We start from the raw sequence: 17,112 nt of genomic DNA on the forward strand, positions 1-17,112 counted from the left end.
AACACATGGCACTAAATAGACCGCGAAGAGGACACTTGTAAACATCAGAGATGAAACAAGAAGACAGAGGTTGCCTTGCCAGATCTCAGATGGAACATACCCATCATGCAAATCCAGCTTCCCCTGCTCTGTACCTGCCTGTGTGTGACCATGAAAGTGCCACCAGTATTGATTTGGGGGTTACAAGGACATTTTAGCAAGCAGGTGAATTTATAAACACAGAATCTATGATTAATGAGGAAGAGATTATGCTATCTATCAGTATTTAAACAAGAGCTGTTATTGATCCACGGATGGCTTTGAGGAGGTACCGAACCCTCATCACTCAAGGAGCCTAGACTAGGACATGATTCCCTATTAGAGAGAAAATCATGAATAAAAAGATCAGTGATTAACTCACAGTATATTGATCCATCTCTTAATTTTAGGTTTTACCTTTGATGAATAATTTTTATGTGGTCACAGATTAGAGAGAGCCCGACTCACGTGTTCCCATCAGGGCAGCTGCTTCTGGGTACAGTTATATTTCATATTTAGTCACAATGGTGTAGTTGCTAAGATAGAACATGGATGTTGCTAAGATAGAGCATGGACTTTGAAACCAGATTAACTGCATCTGAAGCCTGGCTCTGCTACTTACTGGCTGGGAGTTTCACCTGTTTGGGCCTCAGTTTTCTCATCTAAGAGGTGAGTTATTGTGAGGATTAAATGGCTGAACACATGTAAAATACTTAGCACAGCACCTGGTGTCTGGAAGGGCTGAATAACTGTTAGGTATTACTTGTTAGCAAGGTTGCTGTGGGTCCCTCTCATAGACATCAGTCCTCTGTGCCATCTTCCCAGTTCCACGCCCCATGGGCTATATTTCCCTCCTGGATATCAGATGGAACTGGACAATTCCTAGCCTTTGAGACCCTATGGCTTCCAGGACCTTTGGTCTGCTCTGCAAAATCCAATGAATGATGAGCTAGTTCGGGCTGCCTGGGGCAGATGTTCTGTGAAGTGGATCAGACCCAGCTGTACAAGGCGCAGATTCTAATCCAATATGGCTGACAATGCAGAACATGATTGGGGTACAAGTCCAGCCTCCTTGAAAGGATGTGCAGTTCAGGCAGGGCTGCTGTGGGAGGCCAGCAAGAGGAGCAGCCCCTCTGGAAGGAAGATGCAGGGCGGGCTACGTGGAGGAGGCGCTGCCTGCCTGCGGTGGGCTCTGGGCAGTGAATGGTATTGACAGGTGAGGAAAGGAGTGAGAATTTCTAAACAGTGGGAACTGCATGAGCAAAAGGACACAGGTGTCACTGTGCAGGGTAAATTCCAGAAACAACCAAGAGTTCTGGGCTTGGAGAAATGCTGTGGGGCAGGTCTAGAGGGAGGGACAGGTGCAGAGCCTACCTTCTGCACAGTCTGGCACACAGTGCGCATGCAGGTGTGTTTTGAAGGACTAACTCCATGGAGGTAAGGGGATTTGTCTCATAGGGAAGGTCAGGCTTTTAAGAAGTGGGGGTGACGTGCTCTAACTCTGTTAAGGAAGGCCAGTCTGGCTGCACCATGAGACATGGAAATGGGGAGAGAAGGTGAAGTAGAAGAGGATAAAAGTTGAGGCAAGAGACAAGAGCACCTCAGTTGGGTGACAGCCATGCTGGAAGACTGCAATCAGCAACAATGACAAGTGATTGTTGTTCACTTAGAGTTTGCAAGTGGCTGCCCTGTGTGGGCACAACCTTGTTGTGTCAGAAAACTCAGGGCTTCCTCCACTGCTCCTCCTTTCTTACCACTTGCATCCTGTCCATCAGCAAATCCTCTCAGCTATTCCTTCAAAGATATCCAGACTCCAACCACTCCTCCCATCCCCACTGCCACAGCCCTGTCTAAGCAGCCAGGTGCCCTTGCCTGGATTATGGCAATGCAGTGGCTGCCCAGCTGGTCAACTGCATCCACTCTGCCCCTTTCCTACAGTCTACTTGAACACCAGAGACAGAGACCTTTGTGAGATCTAAGATCATGTGACTCCTCTGTTCAAAACCTCCAAAGGCTTCCCATCTTGCTCTGAATCCAAATCCAAGTACTTTAATTGATCTCTCTCCCACTGCCCATTACCTCTTTAGCCTCAAGCCAGTCTGTCCCCACTCTCAGTCCTCTCCAGCCAGACTGGCCCCTTCCGTCAGGGTCTTTGCAGTGACTGTTCCCTCTGCCTGGAATAGGCTTCTCCAGGTTTCCTGACAGCTGGCTTCCTGCCTCCTCCAGAGCTTGGCTCAAATGCCACCTTCTCATTGAACCATTCCCTGATCCTGCTACTTAAATTGAAACCACCCACAAACTCTACCCCCTAATGCTGCACACCATCAAATGGAATACATACTTGATTTGCTTTTTTATTGCACTCTCCCTGCACTGTAATGGAAGGTCCCAAGAGGGCAGGCAGTCTTTCTTTTTTCACTGCTATATCCCCAGCTCCTAAACAAGTCCCGGCACATAGGAAGTGTTTATTATCTTTGCTGAATGAATCTCATGTACTCCGCCCATGACCATTTAGGAGAGTGCTGTGATCTCCAGGAAGGCAGCAGAGAGGACAAGATTGTAAGATTCTGCAGAGGTGATGTCACCAGAAACTGTCAACCCACTGGGAGGTGGGGGTGGGGGTGAGGAGATTGGGAGGATACTGTTGGAGTTTCCTGTGTGCTGGGAGGAGGCGAGTGTCCTTGGACTGAGATTTAGGCTTCCCCTCTCCATGGCTAATCATCCCTGTTATCTCTGACTCCTGATTGTGGAAGGTTCTGGTTCAGCCTCCTCCTACAGTGCCATTTTGGAGAGCATAAAATGTAAAAAAAGAAGGGGAGTGGGCAGAGCCCAGGGCACACAGATATGATGCCTGGGAGCACTGGACTGGGAGTCAGGAAAATGGGTTCCAGGCCAGCCACTAGTCTTCCTGGCTGTGTTACCCAGGTGAGTCACTACCCCTCTCTGGGCCTCAGCAACAAACACACAGGAGTTACTATAATTACCCAAGAGAGGATTCTTTCACTCATAGTTAATTGGAGCTTAAAGGTGCTAAGACTCAAAACCTATAATCAAGAAACAAAAGGTCCTTACCTCTCTGGGGTCTCCCTGTAAGTCCAGAGATAAGAATTTCTGTGAAGACAAAGGCAGAGGATGTGGGTGAGAGGCTTCCCAGGAGAACACTGAGCTGGGTGAGTGGGGCAACAGAGGTGTCAGTTTCTCCCTCCTGGTGCCAAGCTGGCTGGGCCAAAAGGAAGTGGGCAGGACTCTGGCTCTGCTAGGCCTGAGCACAGGGTGAAGGCGTAGCAGGGAATGGTGGGCACCAGCATGGGAAGGACGGGCCGGGGACTCTGAGCCAGGGTCGATGGAGCTCTGGAGAGGACGCCCGCTGGTTGAGGCTGCCCGGTCCTCCATCCCTCTCTGCTTCCTCTTCCCCTGGGAAGAACCCACCAATTCTCCTTCAGAGACCTCCTTCTTCCCCCATCACTCCATGAATTCGTATATCTATATGCGACCTGCGGTGCTCCATCTCCCTGAACATGAATATTAGTTCAGGGATGGGCATACACTCATGTCAATCCAATAGAGTTTACTCCAAAATTTTTGCAGGAATTGTTTAGAAAGAGGGTTTTTAAGCAGATAGGACATAAGTCTAGAGTGCTGTTGTCTTTAACCTTCCCAGGAGATATATCTGCCTAAGAGTGAAGCCAACACAGAGATGTGCAAAGCTGAAGGATAGAGAATGGTAGATTCTCAATAATATCCTATGGTCATCTGGATCCAGCCATGCCTAAAGCCATCAACTCCTGAGATTTTCAGTTTACACGAGGATGCTATTGCAACACATTTCTTTTTCTGTTCAAGGCACTTGGGAGAGTTTCCTCATCTCCCATTAGAAAGCCCTGACTCATGCAAGCTCACTGAGTCTCATCCTACCCCATGCTTGTCTTTGGTGTGTGTTCACCAAGATTGCAGTGACTGTAGTGTTGCACTGTAGTTCCCAGATCTGACCTGTGCTCAGGATGAACCAGTACAGGTCCCTCCATTAAGGATTGAAGTCCCACTAGCAAGGAGTGTGTGTGTGTGTGTGCGTGCGTGTGCACGAGTGTGTCTGTGTGTGGCTTTTTGTGTGTGGGTGTCTGTGTGTGTCTCTGTGTGTGTGTGTCTGTATGTGTTTCTCTGTGTGTGTGTCTGTGTGTGTGTGTGTGTTTGTCTGTGTGTCTGCATGTGTGTGTACTGGAGGCAGTGTGTAATCATGGAGGTGCTTCCACAAGATCTCAGAAAAACTCAAAAGAATGTTCCAGGATCTTAGGGATGGGTTTTCCCAAAGACTCAATTCTTCCCTTTTAAGCTGGGTCCTCTGATGCCACGTGCAGAATTGCTGGAATATTTGCCTCCTTCCAGGCATTAGAAAACAGTTGTGTTTTAATTCCTTGAACACTTTGGTCACTTAGAGCCTGACCCAAGACCTAAGCACCAATACCACATTGGACTCAACTCATGGAAACACAAGCAAAGTCCAGTGGTAGAGGCTGGCCCTGGGACCCAGGAGTAGCCTCAGGTCCAAGGAGAGAGTCCAGGCTACTCCTGAGCTTGGAATTCACATTCTTCCCCCTCAAATGGAATAGTTCCCAATGGCCCTGGGTGCTATGTCATCTGGATGTTTGTCCTGCTGGGCTTCCCTGTGATGAGAGACTGCCACAGCCGTCCAACAATCCTAAAGGTCCCCAAGTCCTAATATGTGAGGATGGCAGGGAGCAGGGATGGCAGAAGATACTCTAGACCCGCAGGTGTGGATTCTGGGTCCTACAGTGTTGCCTCTGTGACTAATTTGAACTGTAACATGGGCCAATTACAAAATTTCTCTGTCTCTGTTACCTCTGTTAAAATGGGCACAATGATCTCAAAGCTGAATTTCTCAAGAAAGATAAGATGGAGTCAGGATTAAGGGCATGAACTCCTGAATTCCACTGTCTGGTCTCAAATCTGGCTCCTCCACCTTCTCTGTGAAACATCCCTGATGACTATAATGAATGCTTCCCCTTTGTGCTGCCACCATACTCAACCTGTGAAGTATATGAATGTGTTTCTCTTTGGATAGTTCCTTGAGAGCAGGGACTATGTCCACTTCATGTCTGTTTTGCTACCTCTAACACCCACCCCTACATATTTAGCATGGATGGATGGATGGATCAATGGAGGGATGGATGGAGTTGGTCAATACATGGAGTACAGTTGAATTGGATGGATACATGAATAGATGGGTGAAAACTAGCAGACAGGTGATAACTGCATTGTTGATTTTGGAGGAATGGGTGATGGAGTTGAGATATAAGGTGGCTGGATGATCCATGAATGGTGGATGGATTGAAAATAGATAAATACAAAGTTATGAATAGGTTGACATTAGATTGATAAAAAGATATGAGTGAATTGGATGAATTAGTGAACAGATACATGGATAAGACAATCATAGATAGATGGATTAATGAATGGGTGGAGGGAAGACTATCCTAGGATGACAATTGAGTCAGAGTCTCAGAAAATCTAGAAAACTGGACCACCAACAGGTCTAATACAGACAGTTTCTAAGTCAACCAAGATAAATTGTGACATCTTTCTGAAAATCTTTGAGCTTAATATCTCCATCCTCCAAATTCAGGATGATGGTGTCCCCTGGGAATATGTAATATTTAATTTCTTAAAAATACATCTGAAAACAAGAATGGCAAAATATTAAATTTTGGTCAGGATTGGGAATTGTTACACAATTTTTTATCATGTTATTTTTTGACTTTCTTTTTTACATTTGTGGCATTTTACAATAAAAAAGGACAAATCAGATTCCCCATTCAGATACTGAGACTCCTGAGAATAGAGAAATTGTCCCAGGTAACTATCCCTGGGCAAGAGGACAGCTGAAATGAAGAAGTCTGGGACCGAGTTTACAGGGTTTGGGCTATGGGAACAGTCAAACTACCATTTTCAATGTTGTCTCCAAGAGCTCCTCTTCCGTCTTCTGTTGCAGGCAGTGAACCATGACAGCTGAGGTGGTGGTTTTGCAGCCAGCAGTGATAGCAATTTGCTGCAAAGATCACAGGCAACAACAGAGCTCAAGAGCGACATCCCTTCCCTCCATCAACGAGGAAAGTGGCATTCTATCCCAAGCCCAACTTGTACTAGTGGCAGGGAGCAGCAGAAGATACTGTAGACCCGCGGGTGTGGGTTCCAGGTCCCACGGAGCATTGCCTCTGTTACTAATCTCAATTGTAACATAGGTCAATTATGTAACCTCTCATCTCTGCTACCTTATCTCCATTGAAATGGACATAATCATCTCAAGCTGAATGTGTCAAGAAACGTGAGGTGGAGCTGGGATAGAGAGCATGGAATCCTGAATTTCCTTGTCTGCTTTCAAATCCTGGTTGTTCCACTTACCAGCCATTAGGCAGACCCTGAGAGACACAAGACACCATCACTGTCCAACATGGCACCAGGCCCTGGCACATAGGAGGAGTGCGGTCACAGACAGGGCACTGTACTGGCTGCTAGGGCCATAAGCTGGAGTCCCAGCTCTGCCCTGATCACCTGCTGCCCTGGGCAAACCCCTTCTAAGCCCTGCGTCAGTTTGCTGGGCTGTGAAACTGGGACGCTTATCAAGATGTCTCCTTGCCCTTCCTGCTCAGCCATTGGTGCCTCAGTGATTCTGGGAGAAGATTAGCTACAACTGACCACAAGAGAGACCCCTGAGGGTTCAGGAGCATAGAGCCAAGGGGGTGGGGGTGTCCAGCCAGAGACGTACCAGCTGGAGACCTACCTCAGCCAAGGGCTTGACATCACCTTTCTTCACCAGAACAGAAGTGAGGGCCACGCCACTCTCAGAAATGGCCCGGTGGAAGAGGTTCTTGGCCAATGGAGACAAAACCTGACAGCAGAGTGGAGGGGAGGAGAGTTCATGCTCAGGGGTGGGGTCAGTGACTCACTCACTCTTCCAGGCTAGATCTACCCCACTATAAAACCAGCACAGGATTGAGGAATCCAGTAGTGGGCTGACCCTCTGCCCACCTCGAGGCAGGCAGAAGGCTTCCTACAGCTCCTGGTACCTCTCATCTGGTTTTTCATCCCAGCTCCCGCAGTGTCTCCTGCACCCAATCCCCAACCCCAGCAGGACCCCTCACACCCCCAGGTTGTGTCTATGACCCACAACCCCTGCCCCATCCCTCCCCATCCTCAGCTCCATCCCTCCTTCCTTTGCCTGCCTCTCCTAGCCCACCAGGCCCCACAGTCACAGAAACTGTTGCCTCCTTCTTGGGCATGGACCAGCCATCAGACCACCCCAGAGGAATTCCCAGCCTGCTCAGTGTCCATGTCCCCTCCACTCATAGTTCTGGTTTAAGTTAAACAATGACCTCTGTCCACCTCTTGTCTTTGCCTGCCTTTACTCATAATTTATGCCTATTCCTACTTCCCAAGAGAAGGGAAGTGAGTCCTTATGTTAAAATGAGTGGGAAGGGGAGAGAGAGAAAGAGAGAGAGAGAGCGCTCAATCAAGTTAGAAGAGGAGAATGCCACCATTGCAGGCTGCAACTAGAGATTCATATGGCCCCTGGACACTAAGCTGAGCTCTGAGCTTCCTGGTGGCCAAGGAGAGCTTGGTCTTTAGCTTTCTACCCCCTGATGCTGGGCTATGAGTAGGGCCAGTCCTGAATCCAGGTATTGTAATCAGAGGTATCCATAGCTGGCTTGACAGGTGTCCAAGAGGTCTCATGTGCATCACATCAAGCGTGGGGTTGGGCCCACTGCCAGGAACACGCACAAGAACAGAGACACTTTCTCCTCCCGCTGACTCTCCAAAGATGGTCACAGAGCCTGGGTTCCCTCCAAAGCTGGCAATGTTGTCTTGGACCCAGCGCAGGGCAGCCAGCTGGTCCAGGTGACCCCAATTCCCCGGGCTGTGTTCATCCCCTGTGCTGTGAGGAAGAGAACAGGTTGAGGGTGGGGAGCAGAGATGTCATGCAGGACCTTCAGGACCACAGGTGGGGCTGGGGGCTCTCAGTGAACCCTTAAGAATAAGGCTGGGCTTCAGCATCTCTGAGACCCTGCCTTCATTAGTACAGCATTGTGGTGATGTATGGTTCTACATTCACTCAACTGGCAACTATTTACTGAGCATCTACTGTATGTCTGACACTGTCCTATGAGCTAGAGCACATCTGAGAGCAAAACAGGCAAAACCTGTGACGACACTGAATTCCCACTACAGATCACAAGCAGATAAACAGATACATAGAGAGAATATAATGGTGTCAGGTAGTCAAAGTGCATTGAGGTAAATACAATGGAGTAAGGAAAAAAACAGGGGTGGGACAGGGGGTGCCATTTCAGATCTCAATCAGGGAAGGCCTTTTGGAGGCAGTGACATTTGAAGTTTTGGAGGCAAAGTCCTTCATAAAACAAGTACAATGAGCATGTGAGCCTTGTAAATATCCAAAGAAAGGAATTCCAGGCAGAAGAAAAAGCAAGTGCAAAGGGCCTGGGGCCCAGTGAAAGAAAGTGTGAGTCAGGAGGTGCAGCTAGAGAGGGCCCTGGGGCCTTGCAAGAACTTTGGCTGTCATGGTAAGGAACATGGGAAGCCCCTGCAGGGTTTTGTGCAGAGGCATCACATGATTCAAGGCATGTGTTAAGTGATCACTCTGGCTACTGTGCGACTCAGCCTCAGTATAAAAGTGTGAGGGATCTGAAAGTGTTAAAGATCATAATCAAGGTGAGAGACAGAGAGCTTTGGCTGGGCTAGGAGCCAGGGAGGAGGTGCAAAGTAGTGGACTCTGAGTGGATTCTGAAGGTGGAGCCAAGAAGGTTGTGAGAAAAGAGACAGTCCGGGCTGCCCACGAGGCCTTCTCCTGAGCCCCCGGGAGGATGGGGCAGCAGCAGCTGAGTGGAGGCGCAGTGGGAGGAGAAGGGGGTCTCTGTTGGGGAGGGGCAGTGGGAGTCAAGGATTCAGCTTGTCCCTGGGAAGAGTACAGCGCCCTTTAGACAGCCAAGGGCGGGGAGGAGGCAGTGAGTGACGCCTGTGGGCTTGAAAGGTGAGGTGGGCTGGAAACAGGGGCTCTGGGCTGCTCCCTGGGATCACTGGGAATTAGTAGGGAGGGAGAGGGAGACAAGAGAGGCCTGTGGACAGGGAGGAGGGAGGACCAGGAAAGGGGCTGGGAAGGAAGCATGTCACAGAGGCTGAGCGGCCATCTGCTGCTGCTGGGAGGTCCTGAGAGGTTGGGTGGAGAGCAGGGGAAGGTCACTGATGACCGCGATGAGACCAGCCGAGTGGCGTGTTCAGGAAGAAACCTGACTGGCATGGATGGAGGAGAACCTTAGAAAAAGTTCATAGCAGTTGCACCTTGAAGGAGATCTGACTCCTGTCCCCATGGAGACCTGATGGGAAGACTCCATCCTTGCTTCCCGCACTTGCCAAATTTCAAGCAGAAAATGGGGTGAGTGGGCCCCAACACTCCTCCAGGAAGGAGTCAGATGCTCCCACACCCCACCGTCTGCAGCCCCCATTCCTTCACCCACAACATGCCCTGAGCTCCCTCTGTGACTCTGCCCCTTCCCTCCTCTCCATGAGAAGTCAGATGTGTCAACCTTCACCTGCTGGACTGCCTGCTAAGTGTCATGACAGAGAAATGCAATGTGCTGGAGAAACATAGGTGAAGAAGAGATGAGTCTTTCAGTGGAAGTAACTGGGGGCTGGGTCTTGCAGGATGAAGAGGAGTTCTTCGGGTAGAATAAGCATTCCAGGCAGAGGGAACAGCACATGCAAAAGCTCAGAGGCAAGTGGATGAGTGGCTGGGTAGTGAGAGGGTAGGTAGTGTCCAATTATGAAAGGGCTTGGATGCCTTACTGTGGAACCTAGCTAAGCTCCCCTGAGGGCTGGCATGACCAGAGCTGGGTCCTAGCATCCTCGTGCTGGGGGCCAAAGTGCAGTGAGGAGAGTCCAATTTCTTACCTGAAGAATCCCCAGATGCCTAGGCGGTATTGAATGGTCACCACCACTACGTTTTCATGGGCAGCAAGGGCCAGCCCATCATAGGTTGATGCCGCACCCACCATCAACCCCCCTCCATGGATCCACACCATCACCTGGGCAGAGAGGAAACAACATACCAGTTACAGGACACAGAGCCAGGGAGCACTCAGAAGATGTCTTGTATGGTGACCTACCTGTTAGGATACCTTCAGCATCCTAACAGAAGGAGGATGCTATCCAAAGTTCACCAGCACCCAGCAACTTTGCAAAAGGCAATCTCTCTCCTCCATAATTCTCCCAACTGGGGCCCAAACCACCACCCCACTGCACATACCCTGGCTGTGCCTTCCTTTCTACCCAGTCTCCAGTGCCTCCGCCCCGCAAGGCTCTTCATGCTGAGAACATCATCATGGGCATAGCAAAGGCTAAGGATGTCCTCTTCTCCCCCTCACTCCCATCACCCTCAAGCCTGGACTGTTCATGCACTCAGCGTACCCATGGGGCAGCCCTTGTATCTCAGCTTCATCTCAGTTAACTCTCTCATGGTGAAGGAAACTTCTCTGTGCATGAATGATTGTCTCGAGAAGCACACGTACCTGTGATGGTGTCTCTTCCTCAAATGCCTCCTTATGCCTCTGCATCCCCAAATCCTATCCACCCTGCAGAGCCCAGCCTAAAACTCACCCACTTCAGGATGCCTTCAATCAATGGATTAACACTGTCTGAGAACTCAGTATGTGCCAGGGACTCTGCTAATACCGGAGGATGAGAGTGGATACAACTCCTCATGCATGATTCTTGCATTTTAAAAGTCCACATAGTGGGGAAGAAGTGAGAGTGGCTAAAATAATAATATTGTAATAATATTATTCATGAAATATAAAAGAACTCATAACATAAACTGTGTCCCAAGTGCTGTTCTAAGCACAGTAAAATAAACTATACATTGGGTAGGTACTAATAATGTCCCATTATCCAGGTGGGAAAATGGAGGTACTTAACCTGCCCAAGGTCCTACAACTCAAAAGTGGTAGCAGCAGGACTTTAACCCAGGCAGTCTGCCTCCAGAGTCCACATGTTGAGCTGCCCAGCACACTGTAGGCACTGGCCACAGTGCAGTGAGTCCACTGTTAGGGCAGGGGTATGAGTCTGCCTCTGCCTACTTAGCCAGGGACTGAGATCAAGCTTAGTGGTCACCCTTGACTGATCATATGTGATGATTCCCATTTTGAGGAAACAGAGGCTTAGAGAAGTTAAGAAACTCCCAAGTCTCTCAGCTAGTCAAAGGCAGAACCAGGATTTAAACCCAGACCATGTAGCTCTAGAACCTGTGGCCATTCCTGGAGGTTTTCCTGCCTCCAGGTTCCCAGAGCCCTTGTTTCTCCCACAACTCTAATCCCTGCCTGCCTCCTGGGGAGGGATTGAGTGTGCATTCATCTTTGTGTGAAGACTGAGCCTGAGGGCTGGCCTGCAATAAAGTGCTGAAGGGAGGATATGTCTCTACAGCCCAGAAGGCAAGATCCTTGAAGGCAGGGGCTGTGTGGAGTGGGTTCATGTTCCTCCTTTCCCTGAAGCCCCAGGTCTAACTGTATATGGGGCACTGAGTACACAATAGAAGAATGAATGAATGAATGAATGAATGAGTGAGTAAACCTTTCTCCCACTTCCTGTGTCTCGCAAAGCACATGTAGGGCCAACTTCTAGTCCCAAGTTCGCAGACCTGCTCCCCCACTCCTGGGCACCATGCCACGGTGCCCCTGGGAGACTGGCTGGAGGCAACACCCCTTGTTTTTTCACCCTGGGTGGCCTCCTTTGCCAGCAGACCCTCCCCACCCTCCAACCTGCAGCTGGCAGGCTGTCCCATGTCCTGCCCTTCATTTATTTGGGAAATTCTGACTCACTGGGTCATCAGCCTTTGCCAAGACAATTAGAGAGGGAAATTAGGTCCAAAAAAAAATCCCAGCTATTTGGCCAAAGGCAAAAGGAAGAGCTTCTGGGATTGTCCCAGGCTCCGTCCCCAACACCCGTACCTGGACAGTGAAAGTTACCCCAGATGAATGTTGATGTGCTGGAGAAAGGCCACATACAAGCTCAATGCCCTACTCCGTGTCAAAAGCACTGATTTGAAGATCAGAAGACTTGAGCCAAAACTACCCTACTGGGTGACCTCCCCTTCCCTGTCTGGGCCTCAGTTTCTCTATCTGAAAAGGAAGAGTTGGGGTGTTGGCTTTTCTCTAAGTTCCTTCCACTGCTAACATTGAAAATCATGACTTACCCACTCTGTGTATCAGATTTTTAATCTTGTAACTAAAAGTAATCATTCTCATCCTTCTATTAGCATGAGGGAACTTGGACCAATTAAGATGTTCATTAAAAATGCAAAACAAACTCCCCCAGAGTACCTATGTCACGAGGGTAAACTGAGGTGTGGAAAACTAGTGTTTTCTGTGGAGGCCCTGGGGTCCTGAAACAATCCTGGCCTGTGCAGCTCCCTCCCCAAGCTGCCTTCACCCCCTTCCATTCTGCCCCAGAAGATCTGGGGTACTGGCACTGACACGCCTTGATCAGGGGATCCCACGGCTTACCGGCAGCCTGTTTTTCTTGGTCAAGTCAGCAGGAGTGTAAATATTGAGGTAAAGGCAGTCTTCAGACATCTTGAGAGGAATGTTCTCCTTTCGGTTTGTAAATACCTCTGAGAGAAACTGCCCCACCACAGCATCTTGGGAGCACCTGGAAGCGGGGAAAGAAGAACCCCTGAAGTTCAGCCAGATCTAAGCGAGGTGTCTTCTAGGGCAGCGCCTTGGACTGGGAGGTTTAAGCCTGAAAATGGACTTGACGTTTACAGACTCACAACATTGTAGTGGGTAGGAGGTTATCAGGGGCTTCAGCTGGGGGCGCTGGGACTCACTAAGATCTCCTAAGACCAAGCAGAGTGAGAAGGGTTTCACACTTCTTCCCTTCCCGGAACCTTTGGGATCCCAGCATCAAGGAGGGGAGACAACCAATACACTGATCCTCCCTGGGAGGTGACATTTCTCACAATAGCTCAGGGGTGAAATCGTTTTGGGACAACATCAAGGGAACTGTGCTCTAGTTTTGTCTCTCCCATGCATTTACGGGGTGACCTTGGGTGAATTCCTTTTGCATTCTGGGTCCCAGTCTGCCAGGTCTAAGTGAGCGGAGTGATTTCTACATGAGTCTTGCAGCCCTGACATGCCAAGATTCTACCATCAGCCTCTCCCAGGCAAGTGCTGTTTGTTGCCCTGATGAAAGATCTCAAGGATACAACATAGATGAACATTGGTAATAGTTATTTAGTTCTCCCAGTGTTCCAGGCACTGTTTTAAGTACCCTTTGTATATTAACTCATTTAAGCCTCAGAACAGTCCCATTAGGTAGATTCTATTTTCTCCATTTTACATATGAGAAAACTAAAGCCCAGAGAGGTTAGAGAACCTACCCAAGGTTACATAGCCAGGTAGATCCATGCCATGTGGTGCTTATACACAAGTATATTATAAGCAACAGTCCCAGATCTCAAAGTACCAGAAGGCAGGCATCACCGCCCCCACTAGGTACATGAGGAAACTGAAGCACTCAGGCTCTGGGATGACACAGCTGTCCAGTGACAGAATCAGAGCCAGCAAAGATGACTTCCTGATTCCATCCTGGGAAATTTTCCTAAGATCACCAAATGCAAGAGGAATAACAATAATAATAATTTAAAAAAGACATTCCAATGTGAAGAAAGGGAAAAAGAACTCGACCTCACTGGTCTTCAGATAAATGCAAATTAAAGAGGAAAATAATATTGCTGGTATTTTTATTATTATTTTGTCTATACAATAGCCAAAAATATTTTTAATAATCCCAAGCATTGCCAAGAGTCTGCCAAATGGAGATGTTCATACATCAATGGGAGGAGTGTAGTTGGAATATTTTGGGAGGGAAATCAAACAAGAGATATATACTCTTTGACTCAGAAATGTCATTTCTGAGAACTTATCCTAAACTATTGAGGAATGTGCATAAATGTTTCACATTCATGATGTTATATTATTAAAAACATCATATGTAACTTAATGACCCCAAATAAAAGCTTGGGAAAATTAATTATGGTTCAATACCCAATGTAATGCAATGCTGTGCTATTTAATGGCATGGAATTATGCTCATGATATATTTATAAATGAGCAAAGCAGGCATCCAAATTATCTCAATATAGCATTCCCTTTTAAAGGAAGAAAGTATAGCAACAGGCAAAAAAACTGGAATACAAACAAAATATTACATCATAATACATTACCATCTAAAATATTGATAGTTGTTCCCTCTGGGTGGTGGGATATTGTATGTGATTTTAATTTTCTTACTTTTCCTTCTCTGAATTTCCTAAATTTTCTGCAAATATATGATATTTGCACCCAGAAAATAAAAACAGTAAACATTATTTTTTTTAAAATGGCAAAGAAAAGAAGGCAGCCAGAGGTGGGCTGCTGGAAAGCCTCCGAACACCTGGCTGCTGAAATGAGTAGGGTCTTCTCTGATGCCTGTAGGGTCCTTGGTACCCTGGGGAGAGTTGGTGAGGCCAATTAGAACCTTTGGGCTTTTCTTCCCAGCTTGGCCACGGTGAATGGACACACCTGCCATTGTTCTCCTCAGGAATAGGCACACCTGAGAGTTGAACACTTGCTGAGTGGACACCTCAGTACACTTGCCACCCACACACCTCCTGGCCCACGCCTCTCCCCTATGTCAAAGTTCAAGACAGCGGAATTCATGGGATCCTTCCTTCTGATCTCCCTCACCTGCTTAACTGCTTCTTTGTTTCCAAGACACTTATCCCGTTCTAACATATCATATATTCCGTGGAGTAATTTGCATATTGTTCTTATCTGTCTCTCCCTGCTAGAATGCACGCTCCATGAACCTAGGAATCTTTGCTTTGTTCACTAATGGATCCCAAGAACCCAGAACATGCCTGGCCCACAGTAGGTGCTCAATAAACATGTGTTAAATAGTGGACTCCAGAATGCTGTGAGAGTTCTAGAATGTTCTTAAGGATCTACAATGATCTTAAGGATTCCAGAGCAAAGGATCAGCCCATTGGAGGACTGCCTTGACTCCTTCCTGCATCACTTTGAGGCGAACATCCCCATGGACACATGCCACAGCCACCCCTGGCTTACATAGGAGGGTACGAGGTGGCATTCTTCACGAAGCTCCACGGCTCTGCAGGCTGTGGTGGAGTAAACCTCAGGGATCCAAGAGGGGGCTTGGCAAAAGGGATTCCCAGGAAAACGGCCACAGGCTGTGCAAATCCTTCTAAGCTGACGAACTTCCCCAACACTTTGCCATGCACGGTGTCCACCACAGGTGGCGATGACAGATGCCCTGCTGGACATGGAGAAGAAATCAGGATGCATCAGAGGCAAAAGGCTGGACCCAGATTCCAGGTGGAGTTTTCCACTTTCTAAGTGAGTGACCTTAAATAAGTCACCTAAACCCTCTAGGCCTCAGTTTCTCTTGATGTACAATAGGGATGAGGATCAAGTCCTTCCTAACCCATTGAGCTGGTTTAAGGGGCAAATTAGAATTGGAGGCATAAAAACATCCAGCCAAAAATAAATGCAAGAAGGACAGCTACTAGGAAAGGGAAGCTACTAGGGAAGCTACTAGCTTCCCCCTTAGAAGTCTCTGGAAACATTTATCCATTAGAATCCTGGCACTGAGCTGCATGGTGGATGAGAGGATGAACAAGGGGTGTCCCATATTCTGACAAGCACTGACACTTATAGGGAAGGGTCACATATACACCTGGGGCTACAGCTGGGAAGGAAGTGGCCGTGTCCTGGGAGAGGTACACATAAGGCAGTCTAGGAATTAGAAGAGAGGGCAAGGCCTTCTGATTGCAGGCATCATGGAGGAGGTGGGACTTGCGGCAGGGGAGGATTGAATAAGGGGAGATGAGAAGCAGGGAGTGGTAAACAGCAGTGAGAAGGGAATGTTTTGAGGGTCAGAGCAGCAGAATGCAGAGCCTGCCTGGGGAAGGGGGCATGGCCCCCATACACCAGGTGGAGTCTGGGGGGAGTGGAAAATATTCTGGCAATGAGACAGCACATGTCAGGGAGGGCTTAGAATGCCAGGCTAAGCGCTTGAGTTTTCTTTAGTGGACAAATAAGCAGCAGGAACTGTTCCAGATAAAGGATGTGATCAGGTCAAGGAGATTCTTCTGGTGGCCCTGGGCAAGTCTGCTCCATTCTTGCAGCACGGAAAATGTTTCCTCACTGAACTGAAATTCATTTCCCGCAGCCTGCGCATCAGTTCTGGTTCTACCTGTCATGGGACTATACTGGCCTGATCTGATCTGCAGCCTGTGGCCTTTCAGACACTTGATCTTGCTGCCCACCCCTCAGGTCCTCTCTGGCTCCAGTGACCTCAGTTTGTCTGAGCTTCCCTCCTGGGAAATGATTTCCAGCCTCTTGCCCTCACAGCTGTTCTGCTTTGGATACAGACAAGACGTCAACACCTCCCTCAAAGTGTGGGGCTAGAACAGAACAGAACAATTCAGATTTGGTCTTAAAAGAGAATATCCAATCATAATGGAAACCCCTTATGCAAAGCCCAGTTACACAACAGCATCCATGTCCCATGTTATTAATAGCCAACCCTGTAATGTCAATATTTAGCTTCTTTTCTTTTGTTGTTGTTGCTAATTACAAATAATACTGAGATGAACTTCCTTGGAAGCATGTTTATCGACATAGCAATGGGTGGTGGCATTACATGTGGCCTGTTTTCTTGGTGATTTCCACCTTTTCAGCACTGTATGGGATTTCTGATCTTCACCTGAAATCCTCCCCCACCCCATCTTAATTATTTTAAAATTTTAAATAAAAAAAGAAAAATATATGAAGAAATATGATGATGTCTAAAAGATATTTTGAAAGACTTGGAGACCAGGCACAGTGGCTCACCTGTAATCCCAGCACTTTGGGAGGCCAAGGCAGGCAGATCATTTGAGGTCAGGAGTTCAAGACCAGCCTGGCCAACATGGTGAAATCCCCTCTCTACTGAAAATACAAAAATTAGCTG

General features: G+C 48.1%; 1 protein-coding gene and 1 long non-coding RNA gene across 2 annotated transcripts in view; one reads left to right on the forward strand and one right to left on the reverse strand.

The window, feature by feature from the left end:
• The window catches only part of CES1 (carboxylesterase 1), a 29,858-nt gene that overhangs the window by 10,277 nt on the left and 2,469 nt on the right, over window positions 1-17,112 (reverse strand). Inside the window, 7 exon segments of the mRNA NM_001134160.1 lie at window positions 3,091-3,129; window positions 5,978-6,082; window positions 6,815-6,922; window positions 7,813-7,966; window positions 9,997-10,130; window positions 12,603-12,747; window positions 15,207-15,411. Coding sequence (NP_001127632.1) covers window positions 3,091-3,129; window positions 5,978-6,082; window positions 6,815-6,922; window positions 7,813-7,966; window positions 9,997-10,130; window positions 12,603-12,747; window positions 15,207-15,411 — 890 coding nt within the window.
• On the forward strand, window positions 450-6,396 carry LOC129050806 (uncharacterized). Its single transcript, XR_008514613.1, has 2 exons — window positions 450-687; window positions 6,026-6,396. It is a non-coding gene; the product is annotated as an uncharacterized LOC129050806 (long non-coding RNA).

This window comes from Pongo abelii, chromosome 18 (genome assembly GCF_028885655.2).
Source record: "Pongo abelii isolate AG06213 chromosome 18, NHGRI_mPonAbe1-v2.0_pri, whole genome shotgun sequence".
Taxonomy (NCBI): Eukaryota; Metazoa; Chordata; class Mammalia; order Primates; family Hominidae; genus Pongo; species Pongo abelii.